Consider the following 25794-nt stretch of genomic DNA (forward strand, 5'->3'; position numbering starts at 1 on the left):
CAGGTGACTAGACCTGAGGACACCTGCCCCTGCATTCTGGGACAGGGTCTGTGGGGTGACTAGACCCTCACACCCGCCCCCGCAGGACAGGGCAGTGTCTGTGGGCTAAGTGAGCAGCCCCCAAATGTGGACAAGTGTCTGTGATGGTATTTCTGAGTTGTAAAATAAGGCATCCTTTTCCATACTGACCAGACCCTGGAGAATCTGGCCGGGTCCTGGGTCAGTGAATTCCCTGTAGAGATTCCTGAGGCTTCTGGCTGTGCCAGCTGTAGGCCCTCTCAGACACTGTCCAGAGTGTGGCAGTGCCCATGGGAAGAGCCAAGGCAGTCACAACAGGCACTGAGTCTTCTGTGCATGGTGGTGTTGCAAAGGTACCCATCACATGTCACCACATGTGATGTGCTTTTTAGTAACCGGGACAGGGACTTTATACTCAATTTAAAGAACGCTGCCAAAGGTGTACTAGTCCAGGGAGAACCTGCCTTGTGGCTCTAGAGACCTGTGGGACAGAAAGCAGGCAAGAAGCAAAAGAGCACTCCAGTCTGCGCTTCATAGTGCCTTCCCATTTGGAACATGTTTGCCCTCTGACCCTAGAGCCTTCTGAGTCTGAGTCCATTGTCCTCAGCAACTTTTCCCTTCTCCATCTGTAGGTGTAATAACCGAACCCAGTGTGTGGTGGTGGCCGGCTCCGATGCCTTTCCTGACCCCTGTCCTGGGACCTACAAGTACCTGGAGGTGCAGTACGACTGTGTCCCTTACAGTGAGTCACCTTGTTCCTCATGCTGTCGTGGGCCCTTCCCCCAGTGGAGCAGGGAAGGAGAACCTTGACCAGTACACATGTGCACACACGCACACACATGCATACATGCATAGGAGAACCTTGACCAGTACACATGCGTGCACACACGTGCACACATGCATAGGGGAACCTTGACCAGTACACATGTGCACACACACGTGCACACATGCATAGGAGAACCTTGACCAGTACACATGTGCACACACGCGCACACATGCATAGGAGAACCTTGACCAGTACACATGCGCACACACACGCACACATGCGTAGGAGAACCTTGACCAGTACGCATGTGTGCACACGCGCACACATGCATAGGGGAACCTTGACCAGTACACATGTGCACACACATGCACACATGCATAGGGGAACCTTGACCAGTGCGCATGCGCACACACATGTGCACACATGCATAGGGGAACCTTGACCAGTACACATGTGTGCACACGCGCACACACATGCATAGGGGAACCTTGACCAGTACACATGTGCACACACGTGCACACATGCATAGGGGAACCTTGACCAGTACACATGTGCACACACGTGCACACATGCATAGGGGAACCTTGACCAGTACACATGTGTACACACGCGCACACACATGCATAGGGGAACCTTGACCAGTACACATGCGCACACACATGCACACATGCATAGGGGAACCTTGACCAGTGCGCATGAGCACACACATGTACACACATGCATAGGGGAACCTTGACCAGTGCGCATGCGCACACACATGCACACATGCATAGGGGAACCTTGACCAATACACATGTGCACACACGTGCACACATGCATAGGGGAGCCTTGACCAGTACACATGTGCACGCACGCACGCACACACACACACACACACATGCATAGGAGAACCTTGATCAGTACGCATCCATAGGGAGGGCAGCAGGCTTGCTCCCACTCAGACACGTTCTTTTCACAGACACTTGTCCACATTTGGTGGCTGCTCTCCCACTGCACTCTGTCCCTTCCTGTAGGGGCGTCTTCAGCTCTAGTACCTGTCCACTCCCTGCTTCTTCACATGCCCTTGCTTGCTAAAGCCCCTCCGAGCCACACTCCTGCAGCATGCTGCTGTCTCTCCAGCCTTCTGCCTGCTCTGTCTCCCTCCTGACAGCCCTCACACCCATCGTCTCCTCCACACACCCTCCTTATGTATTACCCTGAGAACACTTCCTGTCCACAAAGGAAGTGCTGCCATGTTGGACTGACAGTGCCCCCCCCAAGATGATCTTTGGGAGCCAGGGCCTAACTACCCTGCATCTGACCAAGGGAAGCAGACAGAGGCTTGTTCATCCTCAGCGCCCAGCATCACCAGTCTTCCCGCCCACTCTCCTCCCTCCTCACCCATTGCCCCTTCTGTCCTCTCACTTGGCTTCACACAGCCAGCCTGGAGGTAGGGAGGCCCTCTAGGCAAAAGGGGAGGAGACAAGACCATCAGGGTGTCCAAGTGAGGGGGCAGGGGAGCAGGAGACCTCATAACTCTTCCCTCCTCTCCCCTACCCCCCCAGCTCTCCCACCCCCACCCCTCCAACCTTTGATTTCTCCTTGCAGGTAAAGCCAGGAGGATGGGTGAACAGGGTCACTGACTGCTCGCGTAACTTTCTTCTTTTAGTCTTCGCCCTTTCCTTTCAGTGCCTGAGGCCTTCCTTCTTCCACCGCCTGAGGGGGATGCCCATCTGCTCCCTGAAGCCTCCCCACAGCACTGGGGACACTGCCCACCTGCAGCTGGGGCAGCAGGGAGGGAGGTGGGATGTGGCAAGTCTAGGACAGGGGGTCGGCCAGGCGGTGTGAGGTTTGACTGTGGCTCCTGACTTGTCTGGCTCTGAGACCTGCAGCAAATGACTTAAAATTTCTTCGGGTGCTGCAGACGGAGGCGTGAGTCCTGGAGATCGGGAGTGACAAGCGCTTGGCCCTGCGGCCAGTCTGCTCCCAGGAGCAAAGCCCCGAAGGCAGAGGCTGCGACTTCACCCCCCAGCGCCCAGCCCCGAACCTGGTTCAAGATGTGCTCAGTGCTGGTACGGACGCTCTTTCCCGCCACCTGAGCCTCTTCACTCCTCTATGATGGGGGAGGGGTCAAAGCGTGCCCTGAGTACTTCAAGCAATAGACAGCATGGGGCCCAAGCTGCTTTGTGCCTCACCCAGGCCACCGTAGATTTTGAGAGAATGGCAGCTGCAGGGCCTCCTCTGTGTGGCTTCACTTCCCTGAACCTCAGTTTCCCCAGCTGTAGTCAGGGTCCTGGTGGTAGGCCTGACTGTTCCTGCATCCTCACGAGCACTGGCTGTCTACACTGCACTTCTAACCAGTTACTGTTGTTGCCATGGTAATCAAAATCAGACTTCAACAGTCAGTAAACCCAGCTCTCCAGACAGGCAGACGGACTGGAAAAAAAGAAGAGGCCCTGAGTGGAGCTTAGAGACCTAGAGCCAAGCCCCGCCTGTGTGGCCCAGGAGTGCAACCCAGGAAGATGGGCTATGGAGTTAAAGGTGACACAGGGCAGGGGTGGCAGCTTTAGACTGAGAATGCAAATGAGCCTGTGAAGACAGTGCACACACACAGCCGGTGTCATGGGTAGGACTGACCGTCACAGGTGCTCTTGGGCAGGCAGAGCTAATAGACCCAGTTAAATTAGCTCCTGTCCCCCCACCACCGACCATTGGGGTTGGGGTCCAGGACTAACTAAAGCTAGAGAGAGGACAGGCACACACTTCCATGACTTTCCCTGAGCATATCCTGAGTGCTAGGCCCTGGGGCAAGGCGCTGGGGAGCCAGTCAGGGTCCCTGCAGAACTCAAGTGGGTACCCAGAGGGGATCGACCTGATCAGACACAGGACCTTGGGCTTCAGAGGCTGGGGTGACCCCAGTGCTGGTGAAGGTGGGGCGGGGTGGGGGCAGGGATCCCACAGCTGGGGGAGGGGATCACTGGAGTGTGGGAACCCCAGACATTGAACTAACACTGGATTTGCTTTGCAGCTGAGCACAGCCTAACTCTCCCTTCCTCCCCAGGTGCCACCAGTGCGTCATCAAGGGCGGTGGGCAGGGCAGGGTGCAGCTAGGGCTCCTGGGCCTTTGGTGGACTGGGCAGAGCAGCTGAACCTTGAGACCCCACCCCCATCCCCAGGAGTGTAGGAGCCTGTCTGCCATGTGCTGTCTAGCCCAGTCTATGTCCCCTCCAATTCTGTGCCTCTTGTCTCCCCTACCCTGGCTCTGTCTGAGGCCTGGGGCACCTACCTGCCTGCCTCTGTTGTTCTGTGTCTGGCTCTACTGGCCTCTCCTTGTGCGTTTCAGGGGTTTAGGGGAACACAGCTGGATTCAGGTGGGGCTACTCAAAGGGGAAAGGGGCTCAGCCTATGTTCTTGGCTGAGAGGGGCATCCAGGTCCCAGAGAACCCCTTTTCTCCACCCCTGGTTCTAGCAGGGGTGTTAGTTAGCACACAGGGTGAAGAGGAGCCCTGTGGTTCCCTGCTGCCTGGTATCCCCCTAGCCAGAGTTCAGCTCCTGTTTGGGGCCCCTCCTGCCTGAGGGCTCTGTCTACCTGCCTGTCTGTACCACACCCAGTCTCTTTGTCTCTTCCCTCCTGTGTGTCCCCTGACCCTTCTCACTTTCTCCTCAGCACCCTCTCACCCCATCCCACCCCAAAAGCAGGGACTTGGGGGTGGGGGCTGAAACGATGCTACGGAAGGGGTTGGGAAAGCAGGAGGAGAGACAGGAAGAGGGGGCGTGTGGCCAGAAAAGAAACGAAAGCAATTTAATCTTTTTTTTTTCTCTTTTTTTCTTGCACATTTTTTTTCAATTTGTTTTCTCTCTCTCTTCCGATGCTTAAAGTAGAAGTGGAGCAGAAAGGTAAACGCACTGTTACCAATGCTAACCCCTAACTCACACTTTGTTCCGCCCGTACCATACTCATGTGGCCCACCCCTCCCCCCTTCTTCTCCCCCACCCTACTTGGTCCAGTGATTTCCCTGCCCCGGGTGTCCTCCCGGCACAGCTGGGCTGGCCCTGGTGCTGCAGCACCACCAAGGCCAAGGTCATGGCCATGGGCTTCTCCACCCTCCAGATACTCACGGAAGCTCCTCTCTGAGCCTGGGCAAGATTCTCACCCCACTCCTACCCCCGGTCTCTCTTTCTCTCTCTCCTCTCACACCCCTCTGTACCTCTCTGGTCCCTGGTCCCTGCAGGGTCCCTGACCTCATCTCATTTCTTTTGCTTCCCTTAGGAGAAGTGTGTAAGCTTCCAGGCGGGTGGGGAGGGAGGGACTCCCCAGCCTCCACAGGCACCGGTAGAGGTCTCTCTTCCTCGCTCTCTGTCTCTTCCTTCCCTTCCTCTTCCTCTCCCCACCTCTCTCTTCTCTCTCCTCTCCCCTTATACCTCTTGCAAACTGTTTCTGGTAGAGGGTGGTGGGATGGAGGGAACTCTTTCCTTTGAGGGACCAGATCTCTCCTCTCTCTCTGGCTCCTGGTGGCTTGAGTTCTTCTGGTTTGGCGTTTCCCAGGCCCAGAGCTGTTGTGAGCACAGAGAACCAGTCTCCTCAGACTCCACCCTCCTGGCCAGTCGGGTCTAGTCCTGGGGAGGGTTGTCAGTTATCCCAGTCCCCTGGGAGGGGACAGCCTACCAAAACCCTGGGATGGGGGTGGGGGCGGGCTTCCTGGAGAGGGTGGGAGTGGGTTCTGTCTCTGCACACTTGCAAAGCTGCAGTCAGGGTTTCTTCCGGGCTGATGTGGGAGAGGACCAGGGAGGGGCGGTGGGGGTCACAGACTTGCTCTGGGGACTTCCACAGGCCCCATAATTTCTTGCAGGGAGCCCCATGGTGGTGGATGAGGCTGTCCATTATGGGCCAGGGAGTAGAGGGGACCTGTAGTAGTAGGGCAGTGGACCAACAGGGAAACAGCCCTTCAGGGTCCCTCTTGCCTTGAAATTAAGGTGGTCTGTGGAGGATCCCTTGCCAGGGAGGTGGGCGGGGTCCCTCTGAGCTGCTCCCCTCCCCTTTGCTTCCCACCTTGCCCATCTCAGAGGCCTGGGCACCACTCCTCCCTTGTTCTCCTGAGTCAGCCCTGCACTGGCCACTCTTCTTGCAGGCTTGGAACCACGGCACTGGATCTCCTCTCCGGGCTGGGCTGGGGGAGGGAAGAGGTATTTGGGAGCTGGGTGCTGAGGAGGGGTCCTTGCTGCCCAAGGCCCCTGGCAGACCCTTCCTCATCTTTCCTCTTCCTTGGAATGACTTCTAACTGTGTTTTTCTCCACTGGTACCCTCTGACTAGCTCAGGCCCTCTTCATGAACACACACCCCTGGCAGGGGTTTCTGTGGAGTAGAGAAAAGACCTGGGAACAGGGGGAAAAAAAAAGGGTGGGGGCCAAGTAGTCTGGTCAGAGGGTACAGAATGCTAGGGCTTAGAACCCAGGCTTAACTTTGGCTAAAAGGGCTGATACTGGCTGCCTTGTGCCTGGTGCCAACCTGCCCCAGTGTTGTGAAGGGAGAGATACAGATTGCACATATCACCAACCGTGTTAGCCTTGCTGATGAGCTAGGCTGGAAGTAGGCACTAAACCTGGCTCCTACCCAGGGGTCCCTCACAACTGAGGCTGCCCACCATGCTGGTGCCAAGTCATCTCAGCCCTCCCTGTGCCCCTGGGGCTAGCTGCTTTGGTGGTGGACCAAGCAGGAGCAGAGAATTCACCATAGACCCCCCCACACACACACCCTACAGCCCTGGCCTGCCTGTGGGTTCTGTCATGAAGTGACGGGGAGGTACCAGCCCTTCTGAGGGAAGGGCCCGGTCCACAGTACTCAGAGCAGAGGAGGGGGTTGGCCACACTGACCTGCTGGATCAGTAGGGTAGGCTAGGAACAGGTGGTGCTGGGCTGTGAGGGGCAAGGGTGGGCAGGCCAGTGGTGCCAACGAGATGCAGTTGAGGTTTTCCTCTTTTCAGGGAATGGGGGGGTGGGGCGGGGCCCCCCACCTTTCTGACATCAGCGCTGCCTTGGTCCCTCCTCCCGAGCCGGGGATGGTCACAGGTAAATCGGGGTCCGGGGCAGGGGAGGTGGGGGGTTGTCGGGTGGGCTGGGGCTTTATCCTAGCACCTGGTTCCCTCCCTTGCCCCCTCCGAGCTGGACCTGGGACTGCCCCTGGAAGGGACTCTCAGTCGGGCCTGGGCCTTGGAGTGAATTCTCTGCTCACCCCCTCTCTCCTCGCCAGCACTAACCTTTTCTTCCCAGGTGGTCTCCAGAGCGCCTCCCTTGGAGCCAGGACTTTGTGGATACACACACACACCCCTCCTTGTCTCTCTTCCCTCTGCACAGCTCCCTCACCCCCAATATCCCGGGAGTCCTGTTCTCCATGCCCCCACTCCCCCCTTGTGCACCAGTGTCTGTGTGCTTCTGAACCTGAGCGCCAGAGACCCTGCCGGCTGGGGCAGCACTGGACTCCTCCCTAGCCTAACCTAGGAGCTGCTTCCCTCCATCCTTTTCTCAGCTACCTCCCTGGCGGGTGCCAGCTGAGTGGAGCCCAGACAGCATCAGGGACCTGAGGAGAAGGATAGACAGCCCTAAGCCTCCGTGCCAGAGTGGGTGTGGAAACATCACTCTACCTTGCAGCTTTTGGAGGAGGAAGAAAGTGAAGTTTTTGTTTTTGTTTTAAGAAAAAAGAAAGTCTACCCTTGCATGGCTGGTGAAGGATGGGATCCCCTAGTTTTTCCATAAAGGCAGAGAAGAGAGGCCAGGGTGCTGACACCTGAACCTTGAGGCTAGGTGGCAATGCAGCAGAGGACCCCACTCCCCACCCTCCTCATGCCCAGTCTGGGAGAGCTCCAGCCATATCCTTTATCCCCAGCCTGTAGGGTCTCTAGCAGCCAAGGAAGGGAAGAGGCACCACCTTCCCACACTAACCCTGCTCTTGATGGTCTCCAGGGTTCACAGCTCCAGGGAGAGGGGCAGCTGGGCAGGGCGGGAGTTCCAGCCCACAAACCCCTTCCCATCACCAGCCCGACCAAGCAACCATGACTGCAGCAGCAGGAGGGGACAGCATGGTTTCCTCTCCCACCGTGTGACCAACATGCCTCTCTCTCCCCTCTCTCCTTGCCTCTGCTCCTCCCCACCTCCTCCTTGCCTACCCACCCACCCACCCGGCCCAGTCTTCGTGTGTCCAGGGACCCTGCAGAAGGTGCTGGAACCCACCTCCACACATGAGTCAGAGCATCAGTCTGGTGCATGGTGCAAGGACCCGCTGCAGGCAGGTGACCGTATCTACGTTATGCCCTGGATCCCTTACCGCACGGACACACTGACTGAGTACGCCTCATGGGAGGACTATGTGGCTGCACGCCACACCACCACATACAGACTGCCCAACCGTGTTGATGGCACTGGCTTTGTGGTCTATGATGGCGCGGTCTTCTACAATAAGGAGCGCACTCGCAACATTGTCAAATATGACCTGCGGACCCGCATCAAGAGCGGTGAGACGGTCATAAACACAGCCAACTACCACGACACCTCACCTTACCGCTGGGGAGGCAAAACCGACATTGACCTGGCAGTGGATGAGAACGGACTGTGGGTCATCTATGCAACTGAGGGGAACAACGGGCGCTTGGTGGTGAGCCAGCTCAACCCCTACACATTGCGTTTCGAGGGCACGTGGGAAACGGGCTACGACAAGCGCTCGGCCTCCAATGCCTTCATGGTGTGTGGCGTCCTCTACGTGCTGCGCTCTGTCTATGTGGACGACGATAGCGAGGCGGCAGGCAACCGCGTGGACTATGCCTTCAACACCAATGCAAACCGAGAGGAGCCAGTCAGCCTGGCCTTCCCCAACCCCTACCAGTTCGTATCTTCAGTTGACTACAACCCTCGGGACAACCAGCTCTATGTGTGGAACAACTATTTTGTGGTGCGCTATAGCCTGGAGTTCGGACCCCCAGACCCCAGTGCTGGTGAGGATGGGTTCTACATGGATGGCTCTGGTTCCAGGGTGTAGGGCGCACTGTAACCTCTGGGGGACTAAAAGATAAAGAAAATCACGACTTGTGGCAAACCTCCACCCTCCTTACAGTCCACACTGCAGTGTGCCTACTGTCTTCAAGGCTTAGGTGCACTGCGCTGTTGACAGAAGAAGCTCATGCACTAAGTGACTGAGGCATTGTTTTACCTCAAAATTGAGTCCTGGGATTCTGGCTCTAGCCAGGGTCTGTGCTGCCTGGGACGTTAGTGTGAAATAGCTGGGGAGGTAGACTCAGGAGACTGGGTCTCATTTCCCCCCAGCTTCCCATCACCTACCCAGGGCAGCCCGAGAGCTCCCTTACCACAGTCCTGAGAGAAGGTGGGCAGGTACCAGACCTCAGTCGGCTGTGTCACAGATGAAGAGGTGATCGTATCCAACAGCTTTAACATACATTCCCAGTACCAGCTCTGGGAGAGACACCTCTTGGGGCATAGTAGTATATTTTTACTCTCTTCTGTGTGTATATATAAATGTAGGGGACTTCTGAGCATAAAAAGGTTAGGGGGCCCAGAACACTTTTCTACTTCAATGGGTAAGGTAGCTTACCCATCAAGGTGCCAAGGAACCCTGTGTTTGGGCCCATGGTGTGCCTTAGGTATGGGTGTGATCATGCCCTGTGTCTCCTACCTTCCAGGCCCAGCCACTTCCCCTCCTCTCAGTACCACTACCACAGCTCGGCCCACGCCCCTCACCAGCACAGCCTCGCCTGCAGCCACCACACCACTCCGCCGGGCGCCCCTCACCACACACCCAGTGGGTGCCATCAACCAGCTGGGACCTGACCTGCCTCCAGCCACAGCCCCAGCACCCAGTACCCGGCGGCCTCCGGCCCCTAATCTACATGTATCCCCTGAGCTCTTCTGTGAACCCCGAGAGGTCCGCCGGGTCCAGTGGCCAGCTACCCAACAGGGTATGCTGGTGGAGAGACCTTGCCCCAAGGGAACACGAGGTGAGTGCTGGAGTGACAGCTGAACTGGAAGGGCTTAGCTCTGGGTGCTGCCTGCAGCCTAGCACCTGGGGAGCTAGCTGCAGGTGTTCAGCTCCTCAGACTAAGCATAGCCAGTTTCAGGACAGATGTGGGACAAAGGAACAACTCAGTGTTCCAGGGCTTCCAGACAGGGTTGGGAGAGGTGTAGTGAGGAAACCCCTCCTCCGTGGATCTTGCCTGGGGGCCAGCTCTGGGAGGCTTGGGTGGGCCTCTTGCTGTTTCCCAAGTGTCCCTCTCTTACTCGACCTCCTTTCTGTCTCCTCCTCCCTCTTTGGCTCCTCTTCATCTCCTTCTCTTGGGTTTTTTGTCTTATCTCTACAGGAATTGCCTCATTCCAGTGCCTCCCAGCTCTGGGGCTCTGGAACCCTCGGGGCCCTGACCTCAGTAACTGCACTTCCCCCTGGGTCAACCAAGTAGCACAGAAGGTACAGTGACTGCTGCCCCCTGCAGGCAGGCCAGCCAGAGCCCAGGGTCAGCAGGAGGAGTGGGAAACATTGGAGAGACACACAGGGCTGAAAGCCAGGGCGAGGGTTCTCTTAGATAATCCTTGTGTGGGGAAGGCCAACAGGGAGAAGGTGGCCTGTGCAGGCGGGGCATGCGACAAGAGAGTGTGCAGCTGTGCAGGCCAGTGCCCACTGGACCTGAGGGCCCCTCCTCCCCACCTCATGCAGATCAAGAGTGGAGAGAATGCGGCTAACATTGCCAGTGAGCTGGCCCGCCACACACGGGGCTCCATCTATGCTGGGGACGTGTCCTCCTCGGTGAAGCTGATGGAGCAGCTGCTGGACATCCTGGATGCCCAGCTCCAGGCTCTCCGGCCTATTGAACGCGAGTCGGCCGGCAAGAACTACAATAAGGTGGGCATATAAGAAGGCTCTGGCTTGTGCTTCGGCACCTGCTGCCACCCTGCCATGACCAGTGAGGGACGTGGGACCCAGGGGCTGCTGCACTGCCCTGGGTACTCCTAAGAGGTCGGGTGCCTGAGGAAGGCCTCTGGAAGAGTGATCTACTAAGGGTAGGGAGAGCATTGTGTGCAGTCTCCACCTGCCACTCCCTCCATTTCTTTCTCTAGATGCACAAGCGAGAGAGAACCTGCAAGGACTATATCAAGGTGAGCCCAGGAAGGCCCAGCTCTTGGGAATGAGGGGCCCTGGCTTCCTGGGGACTTTGGGAATGGAAGGGAGAGGAGAGGGCAAGACTGTCCCAAGGAACTAGGGGATGTAAGAGACTCATTTCATTGTCCGTGCTATCCACAGGCTGTGGTGGAGACAGTGGACAACTTGCTCCGGCCAGAGGCACTTGAGTCATGGAAAGACATGAATGCCACCGAACAGGTCCATACAGCCACCATGCTTCTAGATGTCCTGGAGGAGGGCGCCTTCCTGCTGGCTGACAATGTCAGAGAACCTGCTCGCTTCTTGGCTGCCAAACAAAACGTGGGTAAGTACTGCAGCTACTCCAGGGTCAATCTCAAACTCTGGGGGGGTGTTGGTTTCCCAGTTCCTGGGCCTGTAGTTTTGCCGCAAGCCTCATGGTTTAGCATGAACCCTCTCTGGGGATAGACACTGATAGCATGTCTTCCCCTGCACACACAGTCCTGGAGGTAACTGTCCTGAACACGGAGGGTCAAGTGCAGGAGTTGGTGTTCCCCCAGGAGTATCCCAGCGAGAACTCCATTCAGCTGTCTGCCAACACCATCAAACAGAACAGTCGCAATGGTCAGTGTCCTGTGGCGTCTGTGTGCGTGCGTGTGTGTGTGTGCGCGCGTGCGTGCGTGCGTGCGTGCGTGCGTGTTGCCCACTTTGCACCTTGATCTTGCGTCTGTATGCACACAGTAGTCATGTGTTTGGATCATGGTTTATCGGCCGCTCGTGTGGGTATATATTCCAATGCTCTGCAGAGGCAGAGGCCTGGGTTCTGGCCCTGTTTGAGATGGAGGCACAGGGAGGTTAGGGACCTGCCCAAGGGAGTACAAAAAGTAAAAGTGGTGCTGGAGAGGTGGCTCAGTGGTTAAGAGCACTGACTGCTCTTCCAGAGGTCCTGAGTTCAATCCCCAGCAACCACATGGTGGCTCACAACCATCTGTAATGGGATCTGATGCCCTCTTCTGGTGTGTCTGAAGGCAGCTACAGTGTACTCGTATACATAAAATAAATAAATCTTTAAAAATTAAAAAGAGAAAGAAAAGAAAGTAAAATGGGTCAGAGAACCAGCCATTGTGCTGTCATTTAAACTACTTACTGAGGGACAATGGTCTTGTGGAATGGCCTCTGAGCTGCTTGGCATGTGACAGCCCAGGTTTGTTTTATCTGAGAGCCATGGAACCCCAATAGAAAGCTATGGCTAAGGATGGCCACTGTATCTCCCTGTGCCCATCTTCCTCAGGTGTTGTGAAGGTTGTCTTCATTCTCTACAACAACCTGGGCCTCTTCTTGTCCACGGAAAATGCCACAGTGAAGCTGGCAGGTGAGGCAGGGTCCAGTGGCCCTGGAGGTGCCTCCCTGGTGGTCAACTCACAGGTCATTGCAGCATCTATCAACAAGGAGTCCAGCCGTGTCTTCCTCATGGACCCTGTCATCTTTACTGTGGCCCACTTGGAGGTGAGCCCAGGTGTACCCCTCAAACTCCCAGCATCCTCTGTTCCTAGACTACATATCCCAACCATGCATTCACCCACCTGGGAGTAAGTTTCAGCTCCCTTGCTTCAGCTTGGACCATGGAGCTGGTGTTCACCTTGGCGCCCCCAGACACTTCCTGCATGCTTGTCACTGTCCCTGTAGCTGGTATGAGAGCAAGAACAGAACTTGTAATCTCGACACTCTGTCCACCACTATGTAACAGGCCAAGAACCACTTCAATGCAAACTGCTCCTTCTGGAACTACTCAGAGCGCTCCATGCTGGGCTACTGGTCAACCCAGGGCTGCCGACTGGTGGAGTCCAATAAGACCCATACCACATGTGCCTGCAGCCACCTCACCAACTTCGCAGTACTCATGGCTCACCGAGAGATCGTAAGCTGGCCAGTGCTCTGCTGCTCCGGGCAGGCCTGCTTATTGCTGGCCTAGGTTTGCATGACATCCTAGAGAGCACACAGCATGGGCGATGCCTACCAAGCCAGCTCATGGGCATGGGGGGCCGCCAGTCTTACCTGGGGCATGAGGCCTTGCATCTGGCTTGCTCTGTCCCTGAGGCACTCTGGAGAAACAAGTTGGTGTCACAAGCTTTCCAGAGCATGAGGAAGTGAGCCTGCACAGGGATGGGGCCCAGCTTGGTGGCTGGTTGGGCAGCATTGGAGGGCCTTGTGCCTACGGCCTTGCCTTCAGCTGGTACCTGGCCAAGCCCTGAGTATACCCCCTTCTCCTGTCCCCAGTATCAAGGCCGTATTAATGAGCTGCTACTGTCAGTCATCACCTGGGTTGGCATTGTCATCTCTCTGGTCTGTCTGGCTATCTGCATCTCCACCTTCTGCTTCCTGCGGGGCCTGCAGACTGACCGGAACACCATCCACAAGAACCTGTGCATCAACCTCTTCCTTGCAGAGCTGCTCTTCCTGGTTGGAATAGACAAAACTCAGTATGAGGTGAGGCACACTTGGGGCCAAGGCTAGGCAGTGGGAAGGGCTGCAGCGTGTGGACCAGCCGCTTACCAAGCTGCTCTTCCAGGTCGCCTGCCCCATCTTTGCGGGCCTGCTGCACTACTTCTTCCTGGCCGCCTTCTCCTGGCTGTGCCTGGAGGGCGTGCACCTCTACCTGCTGCTGGTGGAGGTGTTCGAGAGCGAGTACTCGCGCACCAAGTACTATTACCTGGGCGGCTACTGCTTCCCAGCCCTGGTGGTAGGCATTGCAGCAGCCATTGACTACCGAAGCTACGGCACTGAAAAGGCGTGAGTCACCCTGTTGTCCCTGTGGTCTCCATCTTCTTGGCTCTTGGCTTTCTTTGGGCTAGGGTGGGGTAGCTGGGCTTTCAGGCATCTTTCCACTCTGGTTGTTTTTATTTGTAGCTGCTGGCTGAGGGTGGATAACTACTTCATCTGGAGCTTCATTGGGCCCGTCTCGTTTGTCATTGTGGTGAGTGGCACTCCAAGGACTGGGCCTCCTTTCATTCAAGCTGGTCCTGACCCTAAGCCCTGGGCCCCTTGCCAGCTCTACAAGGCACTAGCGTAAAAACTGTCAGAACCAAGCAGAGGGGCCAGGACGTGGCTCAGTGATGAACATTTGCCCACGATGCAAAAGGCCCCTAATGCTATCTCTCTCTCTCTCTCTCTCTCTCTCTCTCTTACACACACACACACACACACACACACACACACACACACACAGCCTGAAGAGCAGCTAAAAGGCCAGGATGACTAAGTCAGCAGTCCCTGGCACTGAGGCCAATGACCCTGCAGTTATGGCCCAAGCCCCTGTTTCATGCCAAGCCACAACCTTTGGCCTCACAGCAGTGATAACAAATAGCTGCCAATGGTGGGCAAAGCAGGTGCTGAGAAGGGGCTAGACCGCAGCCTGAGCCTGCTTCCTGTGCTCCTACCCAGGTGAACCTGGTGTTCCTCATGGTGACCCTGCACAAGATGATCCGAAGCTCATCAGTGCTCAAGCCCGACTCCAGTCGCCTTGACAACATCAAGTGAGCCTCTAACCCTGGGGAACTTTTTATTACTGGTACCGTTCAGCGGGGTTTTCAGTGAGAGCGTATTTGTACCTGGGATGGCCCTATTTAACAGAACCAGAAAGGGCAGCAGTCCATCCAGCCTGTGCTTTCCGGCCTGCGACTGCAATGAGTCTGTGAGGACACCTGGAAAACAGGCCACAAAGAAAGTTTTAGTGGGCTGGCAGTCTGGCTGAAACGATGAAGTTGGCAGGGAGCAGCAGGCCTTCCCAAGACCTCCTCAACCTTAGGCTTGAGGCTGGGCCGTCTTCCTTGGTGAGTACTGTGTGACTGCCTGTCCCCCTGGCCACCAGGTCCTGGGCGCTGGGTGCCATTGCGCTGCTCTTCCTGCTGGGCCTCACCTGGGCTTTCGGCCTCCTCTTCATCAACAAGGAGTCGGTGGTCATGGCGTATCTCTTTACTACCTTCAACGCCTTCCAGGGGGTCTTCATCTTTGTCTTTCACTGCGCCTTACAGAAAAAGGTGAGGATGGTAGAGCTCTCCTCAGAGGTATTCTGGACCGTTAGGAGAGGGAGGCCAGGATGAGGCTCGGGTGCTCCCTAATGTGGACCATCTGAGTCTTACTAGAGGCAGGGTGGGGAGTATTCAGTCAGAAGGAAAGATGATTCTAGAAGGGTGGTGGCACAAAGCAGATCTCACTGTGGATGTTCTGTGGCCCTGTGAGTCACGAGGCCCAGCCTTGGGTGACAGACAACTGGGAGTCAACCTTAGCAGTGTGAGCTGAGCAGCTCCGTCATCTGGCTTTGAGGACACTACACAGATTGTGCACATGTGTAGTCACAGGCTTAAAAACACAAGGAGCCAGGTGGTGGTGGCTCATCACTTTAATCCCAGCACTCAAGAGGCAGAGGCTGGCAGATCTCTATGAATTTGAGGCTAGCCTGGTTCACAGAGCAAGTTCTAGGACAGCCAGGACTACACAGAGAAACCTGTCTCAGAAAACAACATGAGGGAGAATTAGAACAAGTGAGGGGCTGGAGAGATGGCTCAGTGGTGAAGAACATGGACTGCTCTTCCAGAGGCCCTGAGTTCATTCCCCCCATGGTGGCTCACAATCATCTGTAATGGGATCTGATGCCCTCTGTGTGTCTTAAGATAGTGACAAAAACGAATCCTATATGGGCTGAGGACATAGCCGAGTTGGTAAATGCTTGCCTAGCTCCATGAACCTGGGTTCTATCCCTAGCATCACATGATGAGAATTGTGGTGCATGCCTACAATCCTAGCTCTGGGGAGGGAGGGGCAGGAGGATCAGGAGAGCATATGTTCCCTTTGTCTGGCATATAGTACATGTTCTTTAGTTTGTAAACCTTACCATGTTAGTAAACTTTTCTTCTATCCCTGACTTAATTTTTTTTTTTTTTTTTTTTTTTTTTTTTTTTTCCATTTTTTCGAGACAGGGTTTCTCTGTGTAGCCCTGGCTGTCCTGGAACTCGCTTTGTAGACCATGCTGGCCTCGAACTCAGAAATCCGCCTGCCTTTGCCTCACCAGAGGCGTGCGCCACCACCACCCGGCTGTACATGTTCTTTTAAAGATGTGTGAAGTCGGAGGATGAACGGATGAATAAGAAAGTTGATAGTGGATAAAAGATTATGGGCCAAAGTTCCAGTGACCTGCCAACCACTAAGATGACAATCAGTCTAGGTAGCAGGTTCTGAGAGTGACACTGCCAGCTGACTGTCCCCTCTCTCACAGGTGCACAAGGAGTACAGCAAGTGCCTGCGCCACTCCTACTGCTGCATCCGCTCCCCCCCTGGGGGCACTCACGGCTCCCTTAAGACCTCAGCCATGCGAAGTAACACCCGATACTACACAGGGACCCAGGTACCCGGGCAGGGAAGGCATATCCACCAGGTCTCTCTGGGGCCAAGAGGCAGGAATGCTCTGCCAGAATCTCAGAAAGACCCCGGAGGGCAGAGTGGCCCTAGAGACCCCCTCATGTTTGGGCTGTGTCCCCAGAGCCGGATCCGGAGGATGTGGAATGACACCGTGAGGAAGCAGACAGAGTCTTCCTTTATGGCAGGTGACATCAACAGCACCCCCACCCTGAACCGAGGTGAGTTCCTCACACACCCCCACCCCCAGCGCTGCTTCCTCTCAGAAGCTCCCACCCCAGGTCTCTGGGCTGCCTTGTAACCTTTTACCCCCTCCCTTGGGCAGGTACCATGGGGAACCACCTACTGACCAACCCCGTGCTCCAGCCCCGTGGGGGCACTAGCCCATACAATACACTCATTGCAGAGTCCGTGGGCTTCAATCCTTCCTCGCCCCCAGTCTTCAACTCCCCAGGTGAGGACACTTAGGCTGCCTTGGCATCCAGGGAAGAGCAGAGTCCCAGATTGGGAGGCCCCAAGGGCAGGTCCTAAGGGGCCTCTGCCTAACTCATTCTTGTCTTTTCTTCTGTGGGCTGGCGTCTACAGGAAGCTACAGGGAACCCAGTAAGTACCACTGCCTCCTAGAAGCACTTCCAAAGTGGGGTGGGAACAAGGCAGTAGCCTTCTGTAGCCTCTCATATGGACTATACGTTTGGGGTGCCCCTACCCACAGGCTCTGACATGGTGGCCAGGTGGAACCCTCAGGTAGAGAATGAAAGTGAGGGGTTCAAGCCTAGGGGGTGTACCTGGATATGCAGGGCTCCACTTGAAGTTCTGAAACTTGTGTAAGAACTCAAAGACTCTGGGAGGCTTGGTCCTAATGCACACCCCCCCTACTGCAGCTGAGGAAGAGCCTGGGACAGACCCCAGCTCCTTAGGCTACCTATCCAACCAGGCCCCATCCTTATTGCTCCCTCTGCCCTCAGAGCACCCCTTGGGAGGCCGGGAAGCCTGTGGCATGGACACCCTGCCCCTTAACGGCAACTTCAACAACAGCTACTCCTTGCGAAGTGGTGATTTCCCTCCAGGAGATGGGGGTCCTGAGCCGCCCCGAGGCCGGAACCTGGCGGATGCTGCCGCCTTTGAGAAGATGATCATCTCAGAGCTGGTGCACAACAACCTGCGGGGGGCCAGTGGGGGAGCCAAAGGGCCTCCACCAGAGCCTCCTGTGCCCCCTGTGCCAGGGGTCAGTGAGGACGAGGCCGGTGGGCCGGGGGGTGCTGACCGGGCAGAGATTGAACTTCTCTACAAGGCCCTGGAGGAGCCACTGCTGCTGCCCCGGGCCCAGTCGGTGCTGTACCAGAGTGATCTGGATGAGTCGGAAAGCTGTACGGCAGAGGATGGGGCCACCAGCCGGCCCCTCTCCTCCCCTCCCGGCCGGGACTCCCTCTATGCCAGCGGGGCCAACCTGCGGGACTCGCCCTCCTACCCGGACAGCAGCCCCGAAGGGCCTAATGAGGCCCTGCCCCCGCCCCCACCTGCTCCCCCTGGGCCCCCAGAAATCTACTACACCTCTCGCCCGCCGGCCCTGGTGGCTCGGAATCCCCTACAGGGCTACTACCAGGTTCGGCGGCCCAGCCATGAGGGCTACCTGGCAGCCCCGAGCCTCGAGGGGCCAGGGCCCGATGGGGATGGGCAAATGCAGTTGGTCACTAGTCTCTGAGGGGCCTCATGGACCAGAGGCCAGAGGCCTGGCCAGGGAGGGAATCCAGGAGGGGCTCTGGTGGGAGCAGAGACTGACGGAGGCAGTGGCTGGTGGGCCACTCTCTCCAGGTGCCCCTCTGCCTGTGGGCCCCACGGTCCCCTTCGGGACTATGACCTGGGCCCCAGGTGCCAGGGTTAGTAGACAGGGTTTCCACCAGCCACAAGCCCCAGCCTCTCTAGGGGAGTGCATTGAGGAGAAGCCCCCAGGGCCCTGGGAGTGAAAGAGAAGCTGGTAGGTGTGACCAACTTCCGAAGCTCCCTGCCTGTGGAGGGGGAAAGCAAGGGACAAGGCTTCCCTAAGTATATAGGGGGTTGCCGCTTTTGAGGTGGCCAAAGCCTTGCAGGATCCACCCTATCTGCTGCTCACTCTTCTCCATCCACCAGAAAGGAACAGTGGGACAGATGGATAGGATCCTACAGTCCTTGCTTCCTGGAGACTGGGCCTTGCACCACGAGAAAGCCCAGGCCCAGGGGATGGGGCTGTGGAAGCTGGTGGTTAATGGTGGAACTTTCTCTGAAGCTCCTTTCTCCCTTGCTATTGGTCCCTGTCTCCCAAGCAAGCCTGTCCCTCAACCCCCAGAGTGCACCCAATGACCCCCTCCCTTGGGGTGACTCCTGATGAAGCACAACTCCCGCAGGGCCCCTAACCCACTGGAGTGGCCATATTTGGGCAGTTCCCAGTCCTGTGGGCTGGGCTATCTGGGGAGCAGATTTGGGGTCTGGGGCTCCCTGAGGAGTGGGTCCTGGGTTTGGATCTTTCCCTAGGGGGTCCTCTTACCCCTCTCTCTTCCTCCCCTATTGCTGTAAATATTTCAACAAAATGGAAAAGGAAAAAAAAAAGACAAAAAAAAAGTAAGAAAATCTCATCACTTGAAGCCACCGGGCACCTGCGGCCCAGGCCAGCCCGGACTTTCTCCGGAACAGAGCAGCGGCCAGCCCTGGCAGCCAGGACTTCCTGTATGTGTACATCCCAGCCGGGGTGGGCAGCCGCCAGACAGCTTTTTACACTCCAGAGACAAAACAAATCTAGAAGCAACAGCGAAACAAAGAACCTGTCCTTCCCAGCACTGGTCCTTTCACCTCTGCTCTGTCCTCCCTGCATCAGTCAGCCTCCTGGGGCGTGTACCTCACTGCCTGCCCCAGGGCCAGAGGCCTGTCCCCTGCCCCACTGGCCAGGAGACATCTTCACACCCAAAGATGCTTTTGCCAAGATGGCTGCACTACCCCTTTGAGTTCCTGCTTCTTGTCTATCACTTCAGGACTCATGGCAGGCAGGAAGAGCCTGGTGTCCCATCCTGAGAAAGGAAGGGAGTGGAGGTCAGACAGTGGTGGTTCCTGGGGCTGAGGGTGGGATGGCAATAGCAATGTCATTTCAGGGGTGGGGGGCAAAGGTGAGAGGTCAATTTTCCTTCCCCACCCCCCCATCCCAAGACCTCTGGCAGGCTTAGAGTGTCTGCTAAGCACCTCCGGCCCAGCCTGTCCTCCCCCCAGTTTTTTGGGGGTAGCATAATCCTGCTGCCATCTTCCAGAGGTGGCAACCTCTGCTGACTTCATCTTATCTCTTCCCTGCCTCCTTCCTCACAAGTGCCATGAGTTTTCAAGCATCCTCTGGTCTCAGCTTGCTGCTGCCATGAGCTTCTTTGGGTTATGGGGGAGGGACTCTAGGAAGGAGCTGAGGAGGTGGATGAGTGGCTGGAAGGACCCTTTTTGCTGCTAGAAAGCCCTCTCCCTTCTAAGGAGCTGGGACTGGCTTGTCCCCAATCAATGAGGGGGAAAGGGGCCAGACCAAAGATAATGGTTTGCCCCATGGAGGGAAACATGTGAAAAGGCAGGGTTTATTCCATCTCTGGTTTTTTCTGGTAGTTTTAGCCTGTCTTGCCAGAAGACCAAGGGTGAAGTCTAGATAGGGAAGAGGGGACAGGATGGGGACAGCCTTGCCAGGCAGGTATGAAGAGAATATGAAGGGCTCATGGCCCTTGCCTAGCTTCACTGCATCTGGACCCTGCTGTGGCTGGCCTAGGAGCCAGAGGACTTGACTCAGCCCAGGCCTGAGGCCATCAGATACCGGTAAAGCTGGAAGATGTGGGGTAAAGAGCTCCTTGGGGATTGGCAGGCACACAAGTCCTGTGCCCTCTTGCCCTATACAGCCCTTCTCCAAATGTGGGCTATGGAGGGTAGGATGTAGTGGAGTAGGGCCCATGGTTCCTGCTCGAGCTGGAATCGCTAGCACAGGGAGTAACTCACTCCCAGGCCTCAGAGCTACATGGCAGGTCCCCAAGTGGGGCTGGATCCACTACAGTCCAGCTTAAAGCCACCCAGAGAGCCCAGGTGTCCCCTACCCTAACCAGACCTGGTGCCTTGACGCCCCCACCACAGCGGGTCGGTACAGAGAAGGGTCTTGGGCTCCTCCCTTCCTCGGGCTCCTGAATTCGTTTGCTCCTAAATCTTGCTCATTCTTTTTCTCTTAAGTTTTTTTTTTTTTTTTTCTTTTGGGTTTTCCTAGCTATCCAACTTATTTCTTTGTGTCCTTTTTTGCTGTCTCTGTGTTCCTCTCATTCTCAATTTCTTAGTCCATTTGGGCCTCCCCTGCTCCCACACCCTACTCCCTCCCCTCCTTGGTCTCCTTTTCGATATGCCAAACCAATTTTGGGTCGAGTGCATTTAACGAGAATAAAACAAAAGGCTCATAAGAACGTTTCAGAAAAAAACAAAAAGTTTTAAAAAAAAAATGTTGAGTCAAAAAAGTCAAACAATAAAGAAATTAAAATTTCTTGAAGTGATAGCGTGGTGTGATTCAATTGGTGGACAGAAAGATGCTCCCTTAGTCCCAGGATGTACATTGAACACTCTGAGGCTGGATGAGCTTGGTATTACAGGCCTGTCATTTCAGCATGTGCAAAGCTGAGGCAAGATAGTCAGGTCAGCCTGGGCTACACAGTGAAACCCTGCTCATCAAAATGAAGGGGATGGGGAGACTGTCTGTGGTAAGGAACACTTGCTCTTGCACAAGTTCCCCTATGGTGGCTCACAACCACTTGTGACTCCAGTTCTAAGGGATCTGAACCTTCTGACCTCCACAGGCATACATGTGGTCCATGTAACTTACATAGAAGCAAAACAGTCTTAGAACCCTCAGCAGACACCAGGAACTGATGTGCACTTGTGTGCTTATATGTGGGGTCCTTTTATCTGCCTAGTCTGGCTGTTTGTTGGGCAGTTTCCTCTGACCTGCACCCATAATGAAGGGTGCACAGATACAATTATAATCCCACTTTACAGGTGGAGATGCATACTTAGATACACACATAGACACACACACCTAGGTCTCTGGCCTGCCCACTGAGTCACAAGCCCTTCTTGGCCTAGACACATAGCTACAGCCAAGCATGGACACATGACACAGATTCCAGCCACTTGTCTAGATTCTAAAGTGGAATGATGACTGTAATGGCTATTCTTGGTTGTCAACTTGACTACATCTGGAATAAACTAAAATCCAAGCTACTGGGTACATTGATGGGAGCATCTGAAGTGGGAAGACCTATTTTAAATCTGAGCCACACCCTCTGGTGGCAGCCTATATAAAGGATATGGAAGAAAGCTATTGCTCTTTATCTATCTTCACTATCATTGGTAAATTCGTTCCTTCACTGGTATTAGAGCCTACTTCTTCAGGATTCCAGTGTATTCTAAAGACCATTTGAGACAGCCAGCATTGTAGACTGAACAACTATTGGATTCTTGTCCATTAGGAGACAACCATTGACTAGCCAGACCACAGCCTGTAAGCCAATAAATTATACACACACACACACACACACACACACACATATATATATATATATATTCATCCCCATATACATAAGTATATATTCATATCAACTCTATCAGTTCTGTTCCCCTAGGGAGCCCTAATACATATCTTGGCAGTAGAGCAACAGATGAATGTTTTAAGTATCTGGAATGCACTTCCCAACTTCCTGACACCTAGTTACTGACGCCTCTCCTGGAAACTCAGAGAACAGTAAAAAGCTATGGTGTGAACCATTTACAAACTTCAAGGGACAAATGCATTTGATTGTACTGACTCACTGTTGTAAGGAGCAATGAATTCAGTGACTATATAAAGTCAATAATCTATGGGAAAACAATGATGCTCGTTGGTCATTCCTAGCATCTCTGGATAAACTGACAAAGGAAAATCGTGAGCTCCGTGATAAAATGAACCAGCTTCTAGCATCAGAATATGGTGATGAACAACAATGAACTCATCAATAAAACTGATGGGCACAAACAGCCTAAAAGTTTCAAAGTGTCAAAGCCACAAAGCCCAAGTTATGGAAAATCAAACTCAAGCCCTTGTTATAAAATTAGCTGAACTGTTTATATGATTAGTTGGAGAGATGGGTCAGCAGTTAAGAGCATTTGCTGTTCTTCCAGAGGACCCAGGCTCAGTCCCCAGCACAGCTCTTCACAGCTGTCAGTAGTAAAAGAACATTAACTGGTGAAGAATGGAACCTTTACCAGGGGTAGAGAGATATGGGAGAACACTATTGAGGCTGAGAATCTTGAACCTTCAGTTCTCAAGAGTTTACCTTTCCTGGGGGAGAGGTCTCTCCACTGTTATCAAAAGATACACCCCAACTGCCTGAAGTACTGGCTTATCAGCCTTCATCTAAGGAATAGATTCTTATCCACTAAACTAGCAGTGGCTTTTCCTGAAGGAGATGCCAGGCAAGACAATAGGGATATCCTTCAGGGCCCATCAGAAGTTACCTCTAGACTTAAGGCTCCTAGAGGGGAGACAGAAAGTGTAGTCCACAAGGAGGCACCACACCATTAAAGAGCTATCTGAGTTTGCTAATTTATCCAAGCACAAGTCCGGGGAGCGTGTGGGGATGGATTTAAGGATGTGGGATGTGCCCGGACAATGGTGGCAAACACTATCCCTTGGTGAAAACCCAGCCCTCGGGAGGCAACAGCACATGGATCTCTGTGAGTATAAGGCTAGCCTGGTCTATATATCAAGTTTCAAGACAGCCAAAGCTACAACAGAGAAGCCTTGTCTTGAAAAACCAGTGGGGATGGGAGGAGGGTAAGGGATGACGATGAAAGAAATATAGAACTGGATCAGGCTGAGTTTACTGACATGGGCCCACTAAATGGACAGTCTTAGTTTAATATGGAAGCTCACACATTTGTTAACAAACAAATAAATAAATGGTGTAGCCAGGCAGTGGTGGTGCACACCTTTAATCCCAGGACTCAGGAGGCAGAGCAGGTGGTCTACAGAGAAAGTTCCAGGGCACCCAGGGCTACACAGAGAAACTTTGTCTTGAAAACCAAACAAAAGTGGATACACAGTATAAAACCTAATCCTCCACAAAGAGACCGTCTAGGAAACGTGCCCTTCACTAATCCTGTAAGACTCCAAGTGGTGAGGGGCACCAGCAAAGAGACCGTCTAGGAAACGTGCCCTTCACTAATCCTGTAAGACTCCAAGTGGTGAGGGGCACCAGCACACTGGAAGAGATTTGTTGTTACCTTCTCTTTCTGTTCCAGACCTTAGTGTTGCTGCTCAGAAAATTCTCAAACAAAACATAGAAAGGCTCCATTGGATGGTGGCAAGAAGGAATCTAGGCCTGTGAACCAATTTCCAGACTTGAGGCAGTTTATAGACCCAGAACCCCTTGACTAGAAGGCCAGGTTCCCCCTTTTTAAAGTACCTATAAGCTTTATTTTTAGCCTTTTTCCAGTCTGTCCTCAGAAGGACCTACAACTTTTTACAAAAGGTAACTGTATACTGGGGAAAGGAAGCAATCAGACTTTCTGGAGTATCTTGTATACCGTTTCAGTGAGATCTCAAGATCCATTGTGGCCCTTGAGCAGGGGCTTGTGGAGGTCAGGTGATTGTTGGAATCGTGATTGTTCTGACTCACAGTAGGTCTAGTGGGACCTTGAAATCATCCTGTAGTCATTTCCTCAGCTCCAGAATGGAGATATACTTAGATACACTGGGATATACTTAGAAGTTGGCAAAATTTACACACTGATTCTCTGACTAGTGCAGTGAAGGCTACTGTGGTTAAAGTGGCCAAATGGAAGCCACTGGAGTTGCCTCTACTAGAAGAGAGTGAACTAAAGACAGCATCAAATCCCAGGAGGAACTGCAGAAATTAGTGCTACCATCAAGGACTTGAAAGATGCAGGGGTGGTGATTCCCACCACATCTTTCTTTAACTCTCCTATCTGGCCAGTGCAAAAGACAGATGCTGTGGTGGTTTGAATATGCTTGGCCCGTTGAAGTGGCACTATTAGGAGGTGTGGCCTTGGTGGAGAAAGTGTGTCACTGTGTAGGCAGGCTTTGAGGTCTCTGAGTGCTCAGATCGATCCACCTACCGAGGAAGAGAGCCTCCTCCTGGCTGCCCACGGAAGATGGTAGTCTCCTCCTGGTTTCCTTCAGATCAAGATGTAGAACTCCGACACCAAGTCTATGTGCACAATGCCGTGCTTCCCACCATGATGATAATTGACTGGACCTCTGAATCTGTAAACCAGCCCCAATTAAGTGTTTTTAAGAGTTGCCCTAGTCGCCAGGTGATGGTGGCGCACACCTTTAATCCCAGCACTTGGGAGGCAGAAGCAGGTGGATTTCTGAGTTCGAGGCCAGCCTGGTCTACAGAGTGAGTTCCAGGACAGCCAGGGCTACACAGAGAAACCCTGTCTCAAAAAAAGAGTTGCCCTGGTCATGGCAGCTCTTCACAGCAATAAAACCCAAACTAAGACAGATGGATTGTGGAGAATGACAGTTGACTATAGAAAATTTAATCAAGGAACGACGAGATATTCTTTCTAAAGTGAAGGATAAGTTATTGTACCTAGCCCCCAGTTATTGGGCATATTTGGATTCTGAAGACAGAACATTTCTCACTTGTGTTACTCCTGTCCATATACAAACTCTGAAAGCTGCTAGCTTGAGTGGTGCCTGGAATAGGAGAAGGCTCTTCAACAGGGCCAGGTTGCTATGCAGGATGCTCTACCACTTGGACCATATGATCCAACAGACCCAGTGGCAGTTGAGGTGTTAGTGGCAAACAGGGATGCTGTTCGGAGCCTTTAGCAGACTTCCATAGGTAAATCACAAAGACCTTTCGGATTTTGGAACATGGATCTACCATCATCTGCAGAGTATTTTGCCTTTCAGAGACAGCTCTTGGTCTGCTGTTGGGCCATAATGAGAACTGAACATTTGGTAATAGGCAACCAAGTTACCATGAGACCTGAGCTGCCCATTCTGAGCTGGGTGTTATCTGAGCCAGCACGGCAGGAAGGAGGACGTGCACAGCGGTAACCCACTGTCAAATGGAAGTGGTGTAAACCTGCTTGGGACTGAACACAAGCAAGTTATACAAATCTGTTGCCCTTTACAATGCTGTCTGGTCCTAAGCACTCCCCTACAGTCTCATGAGGTACACTACAATCTGATCAGCTGACTGAGGTCGGGAAGACGAGGCCTAGTTTACTGATAGTTTGGGGTCTTATGGAGGCAGTATGCTGAAGTGGACAGCATCAGCATCACAACCCCTTTCTGGAATAACCTGGGAGACACGGCAAAAGGAAATCTTCAGAGCAGACAGAACTTTGGGCAGTACAGAATGGTCATAAATCTTGTTTGGAAAAGAAAAATATATGGCCAGATGTGTAACTGTTCACTTATTAGGGGCCACTGGCTCGGCTGGATGGT

The 25794-nt window shown here is 54.0% G+C and overlaps 1 protein-coding gene across 7 annotated transcripts in view; it reads left to right on the top strand.

Moving 5' to 3' along the window:
- Adgrl1 (adhesion G protein-coupled receptor L1) overlaps window positions 1-20826 on the top strand; it is a 42925-nt gene extending 22099 nt beyond the window's left edge. Inside the window, exons 2-23 of one of the 7 annotated variants that reach the window (XM_076915485.1) lie at window positions 651-760; window positions 4646-4660; window positions 6745-6829; window positions 7945-8745; window positions 9448-9762; window positions 10123-10226; window positions 10473-10658; window positions 10874-10912; window positions 11058-11241; window positions 11397-11519; window positions 12187-12401; window positions 12643-12813; window positions 13173-13382; window positions 13465-13685; window positions 13803-13869; window positions 14337-14428; window positions 14764-14932; window positions 16168-16296; window positions 16432-16528; window positions 16633-16761; window positions 16893-16910; window positions 17273-20826. In XM_076915485.1, coding sequence (XP_076771600.1) covers window positions 651-760; window positions 4646-4660; window positions 6745-6829; window positions 7945-8745; window positions 9448-9762; window positions 10123-10226; window positions 10473-10658; window positions 10874-10912; window positions 11058-11241; window positions 11397-11519; window positions 12187-12401; window positions 12643-12813; window positions 13173-13382; window positions 13465-13685; window positions 13803-13869; window positions 14337-14428; window positions 14764-14932; window positions 16168-16296; window positions 16432-16528; window positions 16633-16761; window positions 16893-16910; window positions 17273-18009 — 4217 coding nt within the window. In that variant the 3' untranslated portion in view covers window positions 18010-20826. Of the gene's footprint in view, window positions 1-650; window positions 761-2415; window positions 2836-4642; window positions 4661-6744; window positions 6830-7944; window positions 8746-9447; window positions 9763-10122; window positions 10227-10472; window positions 10659-10873; window positions 10913-11057; window positions 11242-11396; window positions 11520-12186; window positions 12402-12642; window positions 12814-13172; window positions 13383-13464; window positions 13686-13802; window positions 13870-14336; window positions 14429-14763; window positions 14933-16167; window positions 16529-16632; window positions 16762-16892; window positions 16911-17272 lie in introns of those variants that run through there. The other 6 variants (XM_076915484.1, XM_076915483.1, XM_034523187.2 and 3 more) reach the window with 6 other exon arrangements.
- The last annotated feature ends 4968 nt before the right edge of the window (window positions 20827-25794 follow it).

The sequence above is a fragment of the Arvicanthis niloticus genome, chromosome 18 (genome assembly GCF_011762505.2).
Source record: "Arvicanthis niloticus isolate mArvNil1 chromosome 18, mArvNil1.pat.X, whole genome shotgun sequence".
Lineage (NCBI taxonomy): Eukaryota > Metazoa > Chordata > Mammalia > Rodentia > Muridae > Arvicanthis > Arvicanthis niloticus.